Source organism: Dermacentor variabilis, chromosome 5, assembly GCF_050947875.1.
Source record: "Dermacentor variabilis isolate Ectoservices chromosome 5, ASM5094787v1, whole genome shotgun sequence".
NCBI classification, from domain to species: domain Eukaryota; kingdom Metazoa; phylum Arthropoda; class Arachnida; order Ixodida; family Ixodidae; genus Dermacentor; species Dermacentor variabilis.
Window position 1 is genome coordinate 76,307,786 of NC_134572.1, and position 19,714 is coordinate 76,327,499.

The 19,714-nt window shown below is 44.4% G+C and overlaps 1 protein-coding gene across 1 annotated transcript in view; it reads right to left on the reverse strand.

Moving 5' to 3' along the window:
* LOC142582831 (transducin beta-like protein 3) overlaps positions 1-16,370 on the reverse strand; it is a 41,521-nt gene extending 25,151 nt beyond the window's left edge. Inside the window, exons 1-11 of the mRNA XM_075692891.1 lie at positions 16,231-16,370; positions 16,012-16,063; positions 15,585-15,680; positions 15,281-15,406; positions 14,712-14,860; positions 11,444-11,614; positions 10,158-10,233; positions 10,007-10,073; positions 8,473-8,654; positions 7,148-7,351; positions 3,932-4,035 (exon numbers count right to left, since the gene is read on the reverse strand). Coding sequence (XP_075549006.1) covers positions 3,932-4,035; positions 7,148-7,351; positions 8,473-8,654; positions 10,007-10,073; positions 10,158-10,233; positions 11,444-11,614; positions 14,712-14,860; positions 15,281-15,406; positions 15,585-15,680; positions 16,012-16,063; positions 16,231-16,256 — 1,253 coding nt within the window. The 5' untranslated portion in view covers positions 16,257-16,370. The remainder of the gene's footprint in view (positions 1-3,931; positions 4,036-7,147; positions 7,352-8,472; positions 8,655-10,006; positions 10,074-10,157; positions 10,234-11,443; positions 11,615-14,711; positions 14,861-15,280; positions 15,407-15,584; positions 15,681-16,011; positions 16,064-16,230) is intronic.
* Positions 16,371-19,714: the final 3,344 nt, after the last annotated feature.

Consider the following 19,714-nt stretch of genomic DNA (forward strand, 5'->3'; position numbering starts at 1 on the left):
TCATACTGACACGCATACTTGTTTATCTTCACTTGGAAACCACCTTTCACTGGCTGACAAATGTTAAAGGCCATCGCTCAGCACAAGACATGCCTTTCTGTATCCAAAGTGTCTTGAATGTTACTGATGGTTCTATTTGTTACCTATGTTATTGTGAAGCCTTGTGTAATCAAATTCCCTGCGTGGTGTGAATGTTGGTGTACATTCTAGAACTTAAGCAAGCACCAGTGATTTACATTGGAAAGCTCATTGAGCCATGTACAAAAACACGACATGTCTGATCCGCGGATCAGATTTTCGATGATCACTGCCTGTGCTCGGCGCTACTGTACTTGGAGTGTCACTAGCCTTTCTGAGCAAAGGCTCACTCAATAAATGAGTTAGTTTCGTGATTCACAGTTTTTGCTACTGTGTTCTTAATCGTCACTGCAACGTCACAATAATAATACAGTAAAACCAAATACAGTAAATACAGTTAAGCCACACCCGCTTAAACAGTAGTTTCGTTTTAAAAGTAGAAAGGTCAAATCCCCGACGCTGCAGCCATTGAACATAATGCGTTTTGTATCCGCATAAACCGTAGCTTATTGCATACGTATTGGTTAACACTGTGCTTCCACTTTTCGTCGCACTATCACAGGTTTACGTCACGACTGCAATCACGGTGATACGCCGGCCCGACAGAGCAACAAGCCTCAGAGATCAGAACAGCCTCTAAGCGCAAACACAAAGGGAGCTTGGAAGGGTGAAGCCTACATCAACATCATTTTGGCGCCGTACTAGAGGGTGTTGTGGCGTCGCACAAGATATGACTCGTGTCATGCCGAAGCTCCCACAAAAACAGGGTGCTCAGCATAGAAGAAAAACTGGACATAGTTCATCCTATTGAACGTGGCACGAAGAAGTCATTGCTGGCACGAGAGAGGGATCTACCATTGACTATGGTGTGGGCATTTGGGGTGCGAAGGAGAAGTTGCCCGACAGTGCTTCGGCGACCACAAAAAGCTGTCGGCTACAAGTTTCGACTTTTCGAGGTTCAACTTCTCGCCATCGTTGCCTCTGTTGTTGCCAATGTGTCGCCTACCAGCAGTGATGAGGACGACATGTAAAGTGACAGCACAGGCTATTCAGGCCCGATAGTGGCAGAAACTGTGTGTTACATCTGCCTCATGTGGGTGTTTGCCGAGAAGAGGGGGCTGGCAGAAAAGCTGGCTTGCAGTTTAAATGAGTTTGAGGCAGCTGTTGTCGCTGCTAGGCCGCCACCGCATCAAACAAAAATAACTTACTTTTGTCGCGCGAAGTGAGTAAATTCTGCATGTCTTTTTCCCTTTCATCGCACTCGCGCCGAGTTCATTTCTGACAGGTAAGTGGGTGATCTAACACTATTTAGGTTAAGCAGTACTACCATTTAGTACATACTTTCTCCAAGCTCCGGCCAACTACGGTTTAACGAGGTTTCACTGTGTACTAGAACTAAGATGCAATGAGTCCTGGCATACTAATTTCGAGTTCCATTCAGTAACAGTAGGCTGTACTGTTAATCTTGATTTCTGTGTACCTAAGTTACTAACAGCTTCTTACATTCTTGTTACAGTAAAACCTCAGTGATACGAACCTCAAGGGCTTGCGCAATATTTTCGTATCACCCGAAATTAGTATCACCGAAAAACAAATGAAATCAGCATGTTAAAGAACCAGAAAGTCATTTTTAGAAATTTATTCATGATGGAAAAAGTCCCGGATGTCCTTCTGGGTTTTCTTTTCACCAGGTCGACAAGCAGCTAAATCTGGAAGTTGTACGTAAACTTACCAAAACCAGCTTCGCAAGAACGTTGGCTACAGCACAGAGCGCAAGCCTCACGAGAGGCGAGACATGCCAGACAATTTTTACTCTGTACAGTGCGCGTAGTTCCCGCTGTGTTATAGGCTGCCTTCTGCCAGCCTCCCCCTGCACTGCGAACAGGAAACAGTCCGCCTGCCGTCCAGCCTCAGCATGCTTGATGCTGCCTCCTCGCCACTTTGCTGCCAGCAGTCACGGCCATCGCAGCTCACTCATTCACTGGAGCAGCATTGCAAGCCTTCCTCGAGTTAGCTCCTGCGGCTGAACTTGCCACCTTGTAGAAGATCCCCCGGCCACCTACTCCTTGCAGTGTCCTGCCATGACATGTTGCTGCAGCTGACCCTTCCGACAAACTACTTCCTTACCCTCCTTACCTCTTTTCTCTCCCTCTCGCACTTCTCCTGATGCTGAGCCGTGCTCCCTCAGGGGTGGCAGAAAATAGCATCTTTTCTCCTTCCTCCAAATCACCATACATACATACATACCTACATACATACATACATACATACATACATACATACATACATACACATACATACATATACATACACACACACACACACACACACACACAGGGTGCTTCAGCTAATTTTGGCCACAGTTTTAAAATATGCCAATGCACTCTAAGACAACGCAACTAAATGCATGTTGCTCACTTTTGTATGTAGTGTGCCATGCTACATTTCGTATTTTGCTTAATTAGATAATTGGTCAAGATTAATTAACCAACTTCTGAAGCAAGAAAGTTAGGCAAAAAATTACAATTGGAAAGTTGCAGAGCGCTTTGCAAAACGTCCGATCAGGCAATTTCTAACTGTCTATGTATTAAGTATCAATGTTTTTCAGCTTACTGCGGATGCCCGCGAAATACAAAAGTATACCACGTGACATAACTACTTGCACTTCGTGATTGCAGCGCTCCTAAACTGTCCACTTACAAACGAACATAGCATCTAGCAGGGCGTACTGCCGCTCAAAAGGCGACAGGCCAGTGATGAAGGCGTTGGCTGTGCGATTTACGCCAGTGATGTGCTTCCCTCGCGGCGGTTCATGATTGCGATAAGCAGACGCAGCGGCAGCACACCCGGCTAAATGCTATGTTTAATTGTATGCGGAACACTTGGGAACAGTGCCATCATGGCGCGCAAGCAGGCATGTTACGTGGTGTCTTTTTTGTGTTTTGCAGGCATCCACAGTAAGCTGAAAAACACTGATACTTAATAGATGAAAGCCAGAAACTGTTCATTCCGACGTTTTGTAAACCGCTCTGAAACTTTCTAATCAGAATTTTTTTCCTAGCTTCGTTGCTCCAGAAGTTGGTTAATTAATCTTGAATCTTGAAAATTTTTAATTTTCTTTTTTAAAATTAATCTTGAAATTTTTAAAAGAATGTGACACACTACATACAAAAGTGAGCAACACGCATTTGGTCGTGTTGTCTTAGAGTACATCGGCATATTTTTAAACAATAGCTAAAGTTAGCTGAAACGCCCAGTATATATTTGCTGGACCGTTTCCACTCTATACAGGTCGCACAATGGCCGCTGTGTTATCAGCTGCCTTCGGCTGGTCTCCTCCCACGCTGCAAACATGGAAACGATCTGCCTGCCGACGCACTTGGCGCTGCCTCCTCACCACTTTGCCGCCGCCGGTCACGGCCGTCGTGGCTCTCTCATTCGTATCACCCAAACCGAAGCAGGAGAGCGTTCGGGGCATCCGAAATGTGGCTCATAGTATACAGCACAATTCGGCCGGCAAATTGTATGAATTCGCATCACACCGAAATTCATACCAGCCACGATCGTGTCACCAAGATTTCACTGTATACAATACTAGGAGACTCTCAAGCATGTGCAGCGCTGTATTTTTCTGGCCAAATTTTCAAGCAATAAATTTGTAAAAATTTATCTGATATTCAATTCAATATTCACTTTCTTCTTTTTCTTGCTTCTTTTTGATATTCAATTCAAAATGTATATATAAAAAGATATTTGGTATTCACACACCCCTCAAAATAACATTAAGATTTACTTCTATAAAATACTGCATTGTTAAACACTCATTTATATGGCCTCAAATGGTTGTACTCACCGAGAGCAAGCAACGGCGCCAATCCCTTGTGTGTGCCCCTTTCCTGTGAAGAGACACTCGATGTAGCCATCGTCTTGCTGCCTCCACAACTTCACCGTGTTGTCCTGCCATCGCCAGCCAAAAGTAGTGCATTTCAATTCAACCTACTCGTAGCTGCCTACTCGAAAGCATGCAAAAAAGTAGTGATACACTTGGAGACGAACATTCAATATTCCAAGCACATACTAAGAATGACTTGCTTGCACCTTCTGGGGTTTAATTGGTCACCCTCACGTCACCTATACCTTGTTTCCCTCCTTTCTTTAATGCAGTGCAACCACTAGCCTCGAAGAACAAACTGCATGCGGATATCAACGTGACGTAGCAATCCTGAGAGGGAAGCAGTGAATGCAGGGTGTTAAATGAAGGATGCAAGAAGCAGTATGTTAGAGTGCATGCAAGATTTGCAATTATTGTTGGGGAACAAGATAGGCTTGAAAGGATGTAAAGATTTTTCAGAATTGAAGTATTTGTGAAAAAAAAACACACCCCATCACAGAACTCTGGTGGCCTTGACAGTGGGGCAACTAATTATTAAACATGCGTGAATTTACATAATCCTAACTTGTTTTCAAACACTACAATGCTCCGAAGCATTACCTACATTAAGCATTCTTTCAAAACATTTACACCGGTACATTTCGTGAAGTTATGCTATGCTTTTACCACATCTACTGCTATAAAATTTTAGTCTGTTATTAAACACTTATTTCGTTTCCATTGATGCTGATGCCTGAACAGGCCCCGTGCAAATGTCTGCGTATCTTATATTTGACTGATTCATTTCATTTAATGTTTGAAATGCAACACCTGATCTATCAGAGACACCATGGTAGAGGACACCAGATTAATTTCGATTAGCAGTTTTTGTTTCCTGGATTGATCGATTTATTAATTTGGTTTATTGTTTCAAAGCAATGCCTGGGCTATCAGAGATACCATGTTAGAGAAAACCAGATTAATTTTTATTAGCTGGGCTACTTTAGTGCACATAAATATAATACCTCCATCAAAATAGACATGGCTGCCAGGCCACCGTCTAACTTGGAACTCCGTGCTCAGAGTGTAACATGTTCATACACTGGCAGTTTATAGAGCAACTTACACAGCCTTGTATTCTATATTTGCCCTTTTAAACAGGAGGTTTCATGTACATGCAAGAAAAGTGCAGACACAGGACAACAGTGTGGCTTTATATTTGAATATGCCACCAGCCAAAAGTGAGGCCACCTTGTTACAAAGGTATGATAGTGAGACTACAGCAGGATGATCATGATATACAGACGAATTTCGTGAATTCAAACACGCTTGATTGGAACTGACCCTGTGATCCTGTCAAAGTTATGCATATTCCAGTAGGTGAAAACGCCTAGTAATTCGAATGCGCAAACATTTGCTAATGTTAATTCGAACATACCCCGCTCCAACAATGCTCTCAGCAGCACACCAAATCACGCGATGGTGCCTTCGATCAGCATTGCTCTGACCCTGCTATAGAGGGAATGCTTAGGAGATCACCCTCAACGATGTGCACAAAGAAAAAGAAATGTTGTGGTAGTTTTACTCTCTCTCAAATGGCAAAAGGTTGCTGTTTCTGCATCACGCCACAATGCCAGAACTATGCTCCCCTACCACCCCAGCCCAACTAACGGAAAACACACACCGTGGGAGGGATTGGTCCTGGGCCAATTTTTTGCAGCTAGGCAGCAAGCAAACCGCGAGCGAAGAAGGCCACTGAGAGTGGCCCCTACAGTGGCGTACACGCGGGAAACTGGCGTCATGCGGGCCTGCCCGACCGCTCTATTTGTACTCGCGTCTGGTTCAGTCAGACCACTTGTTTTGCACTATCATCTGCTCACGTCAGCTCTCGCTCGCGCTTGTTTTGGTTGGCTGGGTTTGGTCTCCTCACGTTTGTATTTTTTTATAATGACGAGTATAAACCGAGACGTCCTGATGAAAAGATTGTTGGAGACAGTGCGCCATATCCAATTCTGTATGACAAGACAGACCTTGAATACAAGGATGTGAAGGCGACACCCAGTACCTCATTTTCCTTGTCTTTTGAATGCGGCGACACCCCAACAGAAGGGAGAAAACCAACACGATTATGATCAGTGGCAATGACTTCGTCATAATGATAATACATAACTCACGCTAGGAACGCAGGACGAAGAACGTAAACATAGTGCAGATCTGTCAGCAGACGAAGGAAAAAGAACGCAGTGGTAAGCAGCGGCAGAGGCCCAGTCTGGCCTTGGTACTGCTGCTCCACTGCTTCGGTGGCAGTCTTAGGTGGCAGAAGTAACTAACGCCATCCATAAAGCTGGTGGAAAAACAAATCCGCTTCCCTCCTGCCCTTCCTCACAACTATCCTCCCCTATCACTCCCTCTCAGCACTCTAACCTTCCAACGGTCTCTGTAGGCGCCAACCTACGTGCCAGTGCCGCCAGCCCAGCGTCTGCTTAGCCAGCTCCCTGAAGTTTCGTTTTCTGCTGTTATCGAAAAGCGAGCATTGGCCGGTGTGGGCAGTGTCGTGGTCGTCGCTTGCTGTGTGCTCGCACCATTCGTGTATCGTGCTATAGTGCTTGAATGCTTCAAGAAGAAGACCTCCTTTTAATTTGAACAAATTTTCGGGCCCCTTCGAGTTTGGTTTATTGAGATTCGACTGTGTATTTACATATGGGATAAATTTGATTAAAAAATTTTCAAAACCTAGCTTCCCTATTAACTAAAATAAAGTGATAAAGGAAGCAATCAACAGGATTGCAGTACATACGAAGTCATACGCCTGAAGCGATGATTACCATTCATTCTGGGACTACTCGTCATGAAATTAGTCATCGTAAGGTTGGTTTAATACTGCAGTGAGCCATCATTGTTGTCAAACAGTCCCATCACCACTCATCAAGCAACTAAAAGGATGGCAAGAGGATTCAGCAGTCATGACTAAGTAGGGAACCAAACCCTCAACTTCATGTGTGTGTCTCTGTGTGTGCATTTCTAACCCCAGTGTAGGGTAGCAAACTGGAGACTAATATCTGGTTAACCTCCCTGCCTTTCCCGTTCATCTCTCTCTCTCTCTTCTGAAAATAATGCTCCATCAACTAAGCCAAAAGTTCACAGAGTCAATATGTGCTCAGAAAGGTTGAACACTTTTGTCAAAAGACAGGCTCTTACCTTGGAGACTGTGGCCAGCAGAGTGGGATCAGATGCGAATGTGTCCAAGGCCACCACAGTGTCTGCATGGCCCTTCAGGAGCTGGCAGTTGAATGTCTCCCGCTCAAATATCCGTACATGGGGGCTGTTTGTAGCCACCGCCAGGAACCGTTCCTCTTTGCCTAGAAATCGCACGTCCAGAATCTCGTCGTTATGTCCAACAAACTGGAAATCAGGGGGAAAAGAAATATTTGTACATTAGCAGATCAGCATTAAAACTGCATTATACTTCTACCAACAAAAAACTATGGGACACTGAAGATTGTCTATGGTATCTGAATGAAAATGAAAATTAACCACATGGAGAACAATCTCATACTACAATAATTGTTCATGAATTTCAACCCACACAAGATAACCAATGCAAAAAAAGATAGTAAATTCCCTTCAAGGTAAAGCATGTTAAGCTGAATACTCTGATAGATGAAGTAGGAAGACCTTTGTTTAGTTTGACAAAATCAGCGCTCTTTTGTTAATTTCTGATAAGATGAACATATTTTCTTAGAGGATCCTTCGTGTTCTTCTGCAGTGACATCAACCTAGAGCCTCCATGCCACCAATTACATGACATCCAAGCATGTCACTAAATAGATGATAGATGGTGATTGATAGATAGATAGATAGATAGGATAGATTGATAGATAGATAGATGGTGATAGATAGATAGGATAGATTGATAGATAGATAGATGGTGATAGATAGATAGATGGTGATAGATAGATAGTGATAGATAGATAGATAGATAGATAGATAGATAGATAGATAGATAGATAGATAGATAGATAGATAGATAGATAGATAGATAGATAGATAGATAGATAGATAGATAGATAGATAGATAGATAGATAGATAGATAGATAGATAGAGATAGATAGATGGTGATAGATAGATAGATAGATAGATAGATAGATAGATAGATAGATAGATAGATAGATAGATAGATAGATAGATAGATAGATAGACAGACAGACAGACAGACAGACAGACAGACAGACAGACAGACAGACAGACAGACAGACAGACAGATAGATAGATAGATAGATAGATGGTGATAGATAGATAGATAGATAGATAGATAGATAGATAGATAGATAGATAGATAGATAGATAGATAGATAGATAGATAGATAGATAGATAGATAGATAGATAGATAGATAGATAGATAGATAGATAGATAGTGATGGTGATAGATGGTGAATAGATGATGTCACTGATAGATGACCGACAGCATGATTACAGCGTTCACATTGCATTGCAACTATAAATTAGGCCCGAGCCACTCACCTGCCTCTCAACATCAAAACTATTCAGGGACCGCAATGCTATGTTGTGATCATAGGTAACAACAGCTAAAGCATTGCGCTCTGGACACAGCAGCAGTCGTGTGATGGCCTCTTCGTCAGAGGGCCCCTTGTCCTGCTCTCGTGCACAAACTCCTGTGTCCAAGTTCCATGTCCGTAGTAATCCTGAACAACAACAAAAAAGTGTGATGACAATGTGTTGTGTGAACAGTCCCCGATACAGCTTACATGTTGGTAATTATTGCATTTCATTCTAATACTATAACAATTACATTCCGCTATGCCTTCTCTGGCTTCACTGTCTGTTACATGTATGGTAGTGATTAACAGTGATTTACTGCATGCTTTAGGGTGTTAGCAAGGCAAGTGCAGTGGTTGAAAGCCATACAATGACTGTGTCAACGAAAGCTGCCAAATTGGCCCTTTCATTTTATTTACTCTTCTCGGAAACACAGCAAACACACTGTCCCCTCTTTTTCCATCAAGTGCTGAATGGACTCAGCTTTTCGCAGCATGGCCATAGTCTGTGTGTTTGTGTATGTGTCAGTGATTTGTGGTACCACGGGACCAGCGCAACAGGTTTTGATGACGAGTCCTTATTCACGTTTGAAGCCATAATGCACTTGACATGCATTTTGAACTGGTCAAATAAAATGCAACTTTCCTAATCATTTCTTGCCCCTCTGGAAAGTTGAGGTGCCATAGTGTACTTACTGCGTCAACGGCATTCCAATAAAACCGAGAAAAAAAGTTTCTTTCAGTAATCCTTTAAAGGGATACACTCTTAAAATAGAAGCACTTAATCAGTTTAAACAGCTGAAGTATTCCTTTCAAGCTCTATTTTCATGGTAAGAGGTTAATTGTTGAAAAGTAAAATGACACTCAAAGGTCCATTTTCTTTATTTCATGCTGAAACCTCGGCACCAGTGTGTCAGTGTGACATAACAGATATCAAAGTATTTTTTTCGCATTTGGGGTACAATAGCTAGTTCTTGAAAGATACTAAGTTCAGGTTTTGGCTCCTTTAGAATACCATGTAGTCCATCTTTAGCAATAAAAAATGAACTAGGCCCAAGCAGATGTAAAAATGCATGATATTATGGGGAGCTGGTGCGGGATCTTTAAGACAGTTGTCACCACCCGCCTTTCGTTCTTGCGGCTTTTCTGGCTTATTGAAGGGGCCCTCACTAAGCCCCATTGCAAATTATTTTTATGCAATGGAAGTTTCTGGCCACTCTCTAGGAGCTTATTACAGCATGGATTTTCAAGTTGGTTCATTATTAGAGTATATAGAAGAAATAGAAATGCTGTGTTGCCATGGTGCCTGGAGGCAAGCTTCACTGCCAACGGAGACACTTCCCCCCTTTGCCTCGACTATTGCACGCTGCATACGACAGCAAATATTGGCCGAGATGTTCACAGCAGTGTATGCTATCTATAGACTATGTTTTTCACCAAGCCTGAGGGATGGTTCAGGACCCCTTTAAACATGCACCGTGCCCCCTACATGGTAATACCTTTCTCTCCTGCTGTGATGAACTTGACTGGAGAAGAGTCAGGCACAATGATAAAAGACTCGACAGACTGAAAACAAGAGAGTGAAATGCATTGGTTGGAAGAACTTTCAGCTGGGCACAAGTCCTTCTTCTGAGTCTATGCTTTCCTTACCTCATAGACTGGTATAGTTTTCAGCAAAGTCAGCCCAACAATGTCCCAGAGAATAACAACTTTGTCTCTGCTCGAGCTGTAAGTGAACATACAGTGAAATACTTGGGTCACTGGTTAAACAGCTATGAAATTACTCAACTGCAACACAAGCAAATTTGGCTAACAATCTCAGTTACCCTAGAAAGTATAAATTCCATAGGCAATAGTACCCGTAAAAGTATGACAAGATATCTTGTCATATACTGGTTACGATGTACTCAGGTCCAGGGACATTACAGAACAACATGTCCATAACAGTTCAAGAAGGACAGTGAAATGCAAAGTGTCATATGTAAAATAAAAAGCACTATTGCTACATGAGGGTGAATCAGAAAGTTTTTGCCCCTGTTTCTTTTTGGCCAAATTACGCCTGTAAATGCGAAGTCAACATATCCATTCACAGAGGAGGACCTTGGACAGGCCCAGCCTTATCTGCCGGTAGCTCCACAGCACGGCACTGCTGCCAGTTGAAGATGGCGGTTGTGCTTCACACACCCACAGAATACAGGCAGTGAAGTGCGATGCATTTTCTATTGAGCAAGGCACGAACGCGCATCAAAATCTACAGGGAAATGCACCCTATGTAAGGGGAAAGGCGTTTTCAGTCTGCTGAAGAAGTTCCTGGCAGGACAGTGATTCACATGCAACGATGAAGCTAAGGCAACAGTCCGACAGTGGTTCCAGAGTCAGCGAGACGCATTCTACCACATGGGCATCTCAAATTTAGTGCTGCGATGGGACAAACGTCTGAACTAGTGTGGGGACTGTGTTGAAAAATAGTGAAAGGTACGTAGAATAGTACGTATATTTGTAATTACCTGTATGTAGCTTATTTTGGCTAATAAAGAAATATGGGCAGACTTTCTCATTTGCCTTCGTATTTAAGGCAAGCTTGAGTATCAAAATAGTATGTCACCCTTAGAAGTTTGAAACGTTACACAAATGCACAGCCAATCAATGCATAGGCACAGATGGAAAAAAAAAAGAAGGCTCCATATTCAGATTTAGTTCCAACCTCACAGCCATGGTCGATGCAGTAAGACACATACTGCGACTTTATCCCGCAACCTTGATCAGTGATATAATTTATGAAGATCATTTAAATGTGACATTTTGCAACAACATAATAGCAAATGGAAGTTTTCATACAAGCTGCAATCACTGCCCTGCTGTAGTTTATAGAAACAAGATAAATGGCATCCTTCTGAGCAAAACAGCATTCCAGTAAGATATTCAACTGCCCTTACCTGAGTAGCCTACTTTCTTTGTCTAGAAACTGCAGGTCAGTGACAACAGAGAAATGACCCTCGAGGGAGCCCAACAGAGTGCTTTTGGACAGGTCCCAGACATGGATGTGATAGTCATCAGCTGCTCCAAACAGCCGGCCCACTTGAGCATCAGGGTGAAAACGGACAACGCTGTGCAGTCATACAGCAACAAATCATTTCTCCTCCGACTTCAGGCGCACCAATGTGCACTGTGCAATGTGCAGATATGGACAAATGCTACCACAGCTCCCACCACTGCAGCATTGTGCGGACTGGATTACAGAAACTTCTCATGCCAATGACGATAGCTTGTCATTATCATAGTTTTGGTGTCACATTGAATATAATGTGCATGTCCTTTTCAGTACATTTTTCTTCAAAAGAAGTATGCGTTAGAATCAAGTAAATATGATAATTTGTTTGGGCAGCAAGAAGAAAGAAAGAAAATTACATATGTTTTTGATAAGGAAAGCTTTGTCACTACCATGCACTTGTAGTAATACAAGAACAAAAGTCACATAAGAACAAAAACATACAGATACTAGTACAGCTAAACCTCACTATAACGAACTTCAATATAACAAAATTCTCAACAAAGTGTGTCTGTATGCAATTTCAATATAGTGAAATTTTGCTTCCGCAGCAAAGGAATGCCGAGACAATCAATGGAAACTTCCGCAGACACAGATGCTCAAATTACTGAATGACAAGCAGCTGCTCGCAAACGCACCTCTCAAATTGCACGCAGCGTGACAAGAGCAACCGTCGAAGCGAAGCCTCATCATGTTCTGTATAAAGTCTAAGTGCGATAAGGTCCTATGGCGCCCCACACACTTTGTGCTTTAGGTGTGAGTGAAAGTGTGCGACGGTGAGCAAGAAAGATGGTGGCTTCATGCACGTGTGCCGCCTCCCCGTGCAAGCAAAGGGAAAGAGGGGAGGGGAGCAAGCTCGCGGTAACGCAATCGATCACGGGCGAAAGGCGGGGCGGGGCGGGGGGGGGGGGGGGGGTTAAATTGGCGCACGTCTCGTCCGTGGCTGTGCATGGCTGTAAGTGCGGCTGAGCGCAGACGCAGCCGCGCAACCTGCTTTAGAAATAATCTGTCGCATGTGCAAAGAGTGGCCGTGTTGAGACGGCATGGCATCATGTAAGCTGTTTTCCCGCATGTTTAGTATTGAAGGTTTTGTAATCTCAAGTTTCGGTGACCCGTTAGAGAGCTAGACGAAGCATTCGCTCCCAGCTACTGGCGCTTTTCATGATAGCATCGTCCCAGTGCGGGCGACGCTATTAGCCGTGGGAAAGTATGGCTGGTCTCGCTTAATTCGTACCGCCTATGTGAAGATATCGTCGACATGGCATGAAACCATATAATTTGTCACCGACTCCCAAATTCATTAAAATAAATTGTTTTCTCATTCAAATTCGCTTTTTTTTGGTTGCCCGGTAATTCTGAAAATTTTGTGGCTCCTTCTCGTGTAAGAAAAATCGATCGGTAACTGTGCTTATTTACATAAAAGGTCAAATTTCAATACAACGAGATTTGGATATAACAAAGCAAATTTCTGATTCGTTATATCGAGGTTGACCTGTATTGCAATGCTGTTGATCGCAGGTGATGGAACATTTAGGCTGAACAACCTCTCTTGTTACATTATAACATCACAACATAAAAGACACATTAAACTTTCAATGCAACATGTCGACTTTGTGCGCTTTCCAGTATGCAGAGTTTACAAATTTTTGGAATGTTCATTAATTATTGTGGAATACTTGAAGGCCTAAATCGAAGCTGCAAATATCCACCACCAGTTTTCTCTAAAATGCAACAGATCTAATCAACAGGTTTAGTGACTGCCTGCACTTGAGTTAAGAGGTATTGAGATAAAGCTTAATTTAAGATGGCAATGGTATGAAACATACTTCTGGTGCATTTATGCATTGTGTCACCCGGCGTTGGTACATTTATTGCACGCTGGTAATCAAGCTGCTGTTACAGCCGAAGTGTTTATCTCAGTCAGTGTATTTGCTTAATTAATGGCCACACGTAACAAACTTGGGCCAGCATTACAACACAGTCACTGTCTAACATGCACATGCCAAAAATATGTTAGAAGTAGACTTCATGTAGTTGTCGAAATGGAAGGCAAACCCAAAACATAGACTAGACTGGTACATTACACATTTATACTTCTGAGAATGCATAAATACGTCACTAGAGCCATCCAGATTCTATGAGTATAGCAAGCAGACTAGAAATAGAAACAAGAAAGTGAATGAGGGACCTGATGGCATACTTCTTTGTCTTTAGAAAATTGGTCATACTTGTTAAATAATAAACCAACAAGTACAGCTTTAAGTTCAAGCAAGTGTTCTCAAACCCTAAAAAAAAATATATATTCGCAAGCTTCAGAGCTCCTTAAATGGCCTGCAGTGAGCTAAATGGGCTGCAGCAACAACTGTTCTACAGTGAGTTTAGGTTTTGTTTCTACTGTGACACCACAGCACAGAAGGTGGTTACGTGGGAGCAGAACATTGCAATATTTTGACACTCAATACCGCGGCGAGGCACAGTGAGTGTCAAAACCTCACAATGACCTGCTCCCACGTGACCGCTTTCTATGTCATGGCGTTACAACACAGTAACATTGTGAGAAACAATGCAAAAACTGGCTGTAGAAAATATGTAATATCATCATCATCATCATTTATTTACCCTTAAAGGCCCTTGGCTTAGGGCATTACATAAGGGGGGGGGAGCAGTCGTTACATATACAATGGTCGGTAACAACAAAAAAGCAACACAAAGTTCAGGATTCATGTTCAACATTAACATCATTAGAAGCATCAACACTAAGATAGACACAGCGGCTCAAGAACAACTTGGAAACAAAAGAAAACACGCATACACATTCAAAAACACGGCAAAATAGCTCAGCTCTTGAAATGTGCTGTTAATAAGTGCCTGAATTTATTAGGTTCTATTTCAGTAACTATGGAATCGGGTAAATATTATATTATTTAAGGTGCTCTGAAATATGCCAATGTTTTTTTTTTGTTTTTTGTGTGTGTTTAGAGGTCTAGGACCTTCATTTACTAACAACAGAATAAATAAAAATAGTCAAAAGTATCATTTAGTACTCCTTTAAGGTGTGCATATGTTAAACCTGCACCTTTTAACCATCCAGAGTACACCGTCAATTCAATACCGCCAGGCAAACGTGAAAATTGCCACACTAGTCAGAAACTAACCTGAAAACCCCTTGTGCTCCTCGTAGGTGGTGGGTGCAGTACTGCCGGATAATGTCCCAGACCTTGACAGTGGAGTCGCATCCGCCACTTGCCAGAAGGGTGCTTGTCGAGTCAAACACCATACATGATACGGGGCCTTGATGAAAAGACTAGTAGTGTCCAGGAAAAAGGAAAAAGAAAAGAGAGATCTCGGTGGTTTAACCCTTAATGCCCTCTTTATTTCCCGAGTTCTGGAGAGAAGCTTTCTAAGTATTTTTTACTGATGTAACACGAGCTGCATTGTTAACAATCCCTTGACATGTACAATGTAGTGCGTGACATTTGTTCATGCTTTGTTTTCATTGACAGTCCCGCGTATATGTATTGAGCATTTGCACAATAAAAAACTGGTTGTGAGTCACCACTTGTGGTGCTTCCTCTTCTCACTGCCTTGCATTTTTCATGCTTCACTAACCATGAATATGAACTAGCTCATCCAACTTTCCATTCTGAGTTCAGCAAACAGATGTTCATACGGACTGTTGATAGCTCTATCAACACCTATTTATGAATGTTCAAAATTAACTTACCTTCCAAGTCCTGGCCAGGACATCTGTTTCGAGGTCCCACTGACGGAGCAGTCCACTCCTTCCACTTACTGCTAATGTAGTTTCATCCTGGCTAACAGCAAAGGCTGTGACATCCTCGTCCTCACCCTTTTTGAGATGAAAAGGCAACTAGTGAACTCAAAAATCGCCCATGGTGCAACAACTTTGCTAAAGAAAGGGACGAGCATCAAAGATAGAAAAGCACGCACAAGTGCATCGTGCCTGGGTGCTAGCTACCCCAGGCACGATGTCTAAATGCATTGTTGCAAATTTTTTAATCTCTTACCAAGTCAAAGGACTTTGACACTTTGCCGTCTTCGACGTTGAGCACCTTGACACTGGCACCATGTTGACAGTAGAGGTAACCACCGCTTCCGGGCCACTACGTGAAATAAATACATAAATAAGTAAAAGAGTACGTAATACAGAGCGTCAAGTGAGCTTGGCAGCGGAACAGGAGACAAACCTTTGCCGCTTACAGGTTGATTTGAAAGCACCCTTCATGCGATACTAAAAGGAATAGCGAGACAGTCACCTAGTTTTCCTCGATAGCATGCCTTTGCTGGTTTAAACATGTCTAAGTGGGATTGCAAGAACAATACATTAGCTAGAGTACGAAGCGAACTTGTGACACATCGACGTTTTCGTTCTCAAGCAGCGACAACAAGCGATATGGAAACATGCATTGGCTCAGAGAAATAAACAAAACTTACGTCAACAAATCGTCCAGTATAGAAGGCGTCATACTTCGACTGAACCTTGTAGCTGCAAATTACAAGGTAAACAACGAGGATAGTCGCAATGATTTAGAGAGAACTCGTCCCTGTTGAGACAGTTTCGCCAGCATGTATAACAGGCACGGACTGTAAACAGGCATCTACCGCAAATAGGTGCTTCAAACTTAGCTGCGGTTACTAAACCGGAAACCTCACCTTTCTTTCAATTCAGACTTCGACATTGCAGCACAGAGACCCCGCCAATCACCACATAAAACTCAATAGTTAACGCGGCCCATGCTTCGCTTAGCGTGCTATGGAAGCGGCCATCTTGCCCACAACATGATGTTTATTGCGGTTGCTCATCGTTTGCCCTACTGACTCTGCTGCAAATTTGCTGCAAACCTTGTAGTAGCATTCTCAAATGTAGTAGCCTTCCTAAACAAATATATTTCCACCTAAAAAACTACTACTAGTATAAAATATAGACTCTCATAACCTAACTACAAATGTCTCGTACACATTGCTGCAAAAGTGCTGCAAAACATATTAGCCTCCAAGACTAAGTGCGCAGCCGTACCAAATCTCAGAGGCTATGCTCAGTGCGCCGAATGCGTAACGACGCGCACGTGCGCTTCCTTCTGCATTTGGGGACGGCCGTAGGTGGTGCTTTAATGCACGCATGAAAATAGAAGAAAAGAAGAAGGAAAAGAAAAATAAATCTTCAGAATTGGTTAAGCGCACCCGAAGGCGGCATCATGACGACGGCATCACGGCGGTAGTCTAGTACACTGTAACGGCCGTATGACAAGCATGAAGGAAGAAAAAAGAATGTAGGGGGAGGGAATATACCGCAACGCGATTGAAGTGATTGAAGCACGAGACCTTCATTTGAGGGATCGCCCGACGCTTGTGCTAAGTCAGTCGTTCCGGACCATAGCTTTCTCGCGCCTTACGGCAATGCACCTTGGAAATAACATCACAGATGTTTCCGTGGGAGCAGTAGGGACCGTAGTAGAGACCTGGCTACATATATTGAAAATCTAGACGTCAGAGCGCCTTAGCAATCGCGTTTGAACGCAAGTGGCTCAAAGGCCGCCGGTGACGGTCGAAGCCCCTGCAACTGCTATGAGAATACGTCGCGCAACGCTTACCCCTCTTATGCTAACCTAACCTAAGGTTAACCTAAGGAAACGGGGCCGAGATGAAAAAAACAATAACCCTCACGGCGTAACTGGTCTGAGAAAAAGCTGCGCCACCCTAACCTCACCCCACGCTAGCCTAACCTAATCGAACGTTAACCTAACCTAGCATGGCCGAGACGCAAAGACAAAAAAACCGCACGGCGTAAGCGCTGTGAGAATACGCTGCGCCACCCTAACGCCTTTTACATTAGCGTAACCTGACCTAAAGTAACCTAAACATAAGCTAACCTAACCTAACGTGGGCGAGGTGCAAAGCCAATAATCCTCACGGCGTGACATCAAGCAGTGGCGTTCAACCGCGGGTGCTAAGGCGCTGTGTGTTTATTTCCTTCACAGAAGACCACTCAAAAATGCTCCTGAAAAGTCGCGGACAGCAGCATACGGAAAGCCTGCCAAGAGCGAAGATACTGCACCAGCTAGGAGAGCAGACCGGGCCTCTTCTACGGCCCCTACTGCTCCCCCTGAAAAATCCCCCCTTATATTTAAGGTAGAGCGCCGTAAGGGGGCAAGAACGGTTTAATCCGGTATGAATGACTCAGCACCAGCGCCGCAAGCGCGAGAAAGTCTGTCCGACGTACCTTCAGACACAGCAATCCCCAAATGGGACGTCCATGCCCACTGCCTCACCACGCGGGAAGCCAGCGTCGGAGCGCAAACAAACTCGACCCCACTCCGCAATACCGGCATGTCTAGGGGTCTAGGGGAGAAACGCATACAACACGCGCTAAGAAACCTCCTCCGTAGCAAAAGCCCACAGGTTTCCTGCCTCGTGCCCGCTCTTGAGACGGCGCACAAACGGCTGGTGATCCCTCAAATGGTGTCACAGCGCGCGGTAGGTTTCAGTACTTCGGTTTAACTTTTTTTATACCCCATTAAAAATAAATTTGCAACTCTTGAAATAAACAAAAATATGGCCACCACTGCGGCACTTTCGCTTAATGCTGCGCTCAAGTTTCTGGATTGTGGCATCGAATCGCGGTGCTGCGCCATGCGTGTCCGTTCGGCGAGCCGTATCAGAGAGAGAATGTTTCAAGCGAGTCGGAAGCCGAGCGCGCACCGAATAAAAGCTACCGGTAACCAAACGTCTCGGCATATCTCCATTTTGCTCCGTCATCTCGACGCCAGAGCTTACATGTTGGGCCACCACTGTAGCTTCACGGAGCGTTTGCTCGCCAAGGCTGGCGGCGTGTCGTAACGCTCCCACCTATCCTCTTCCTTCATCCATGGCGACAAGGAATGCATGACGACGACTGTGTGACAGGACGACGATGGCATGACAACGGCGTCATAATCACGATTGAATGACGACAGCGGGTTTGCGATGGAACGATGAAGGTGGCATGACGACGATGGCCTAACGATGACGGCGTGACACACTATGGCACATACACAGAGGTATGACATCATATACACGGGCACATACCCGGTGCATAAACTCGTGGCAACTGTAGAATGAAAAATCTCACCTTCCGCGTAAATACGTTCCATAATTCAAGAAATTGGACCCCAAGACGTCTGAGGACGCTCCGGACGCTCATGAGCAATCTGGTTTTTTGACATTCAGCGAATGTCACTTCATCGGCCCTGCAGCTGAATTGTACACTGGGACTAGGCCTAGTGCCTCCGGTGACGCGCTGGCGGCGGTAGATTCGCCGGCGCCGCTCGTCACGACGGCATTACCGGCTGCACAATTGACACCTGAGCCTGGATCCCAGCTCCTGGTTCCTGCTCCAAGTCCTTCGGCTACCAGCCCACCCATCGCCTTCCCAAAATTCACATCAGACCGTGAGTGATCTGCCCTCAGGGCGGAGCCCGGCGATGGCTTCCCAGACACCGATCGGGAATGGGGCTCCAGTTGTTGTGCATGACGAAACGAGTACCCCTATGGAATTGTCTTCTGCGCTACCATCTGTGCCGTCGGCCCCCCGTGGTTCTCAGAAGCGTCCTTCAGAGCAATCTGCACCAGATTCGTGTTCGGCCAACAGCGGCTCCCAATGCAAGCGTTCCCGTCTAACGACTGACCGCCCAGGTGTGTAGACACCGGGCTCGGTTTGCTATAAAGCAACCATTAAAGCTCTGGCCCCAACAAGCCTCACGGAGATTCCGAACAGGATTACTCAGGCGAACCTAGACGCTTGTCTTGACACCACAGGCTTCCGCGGTTTCACGGCCAGGAAGAAGTCAAATACCATCGCTGTGTGGCTCCCGACATTGGCTGCTGTCGAGCGTTTGCAAACGCTTCAACGTCTCTCCATAACAAGCCAAGTCACCGTGCCGGTCCAGGTATACCTGATAGAGGGCTCGGATTTACAGCGCTGTGTCGTTTACAACGTTGACGTTGGCGAGGACCAGACTGCTCTCCAGCGTGAGGTCTAGTGTCCTACTCACCGGGTCATTCAAGCGCGTTACATGGGAAAGGGGCGCTCTTGCATCGTCACCTTGCAGGGCCCACCAACTCCCCCAGCCCGCCTGTACTACTATGGCTGCATTCTACG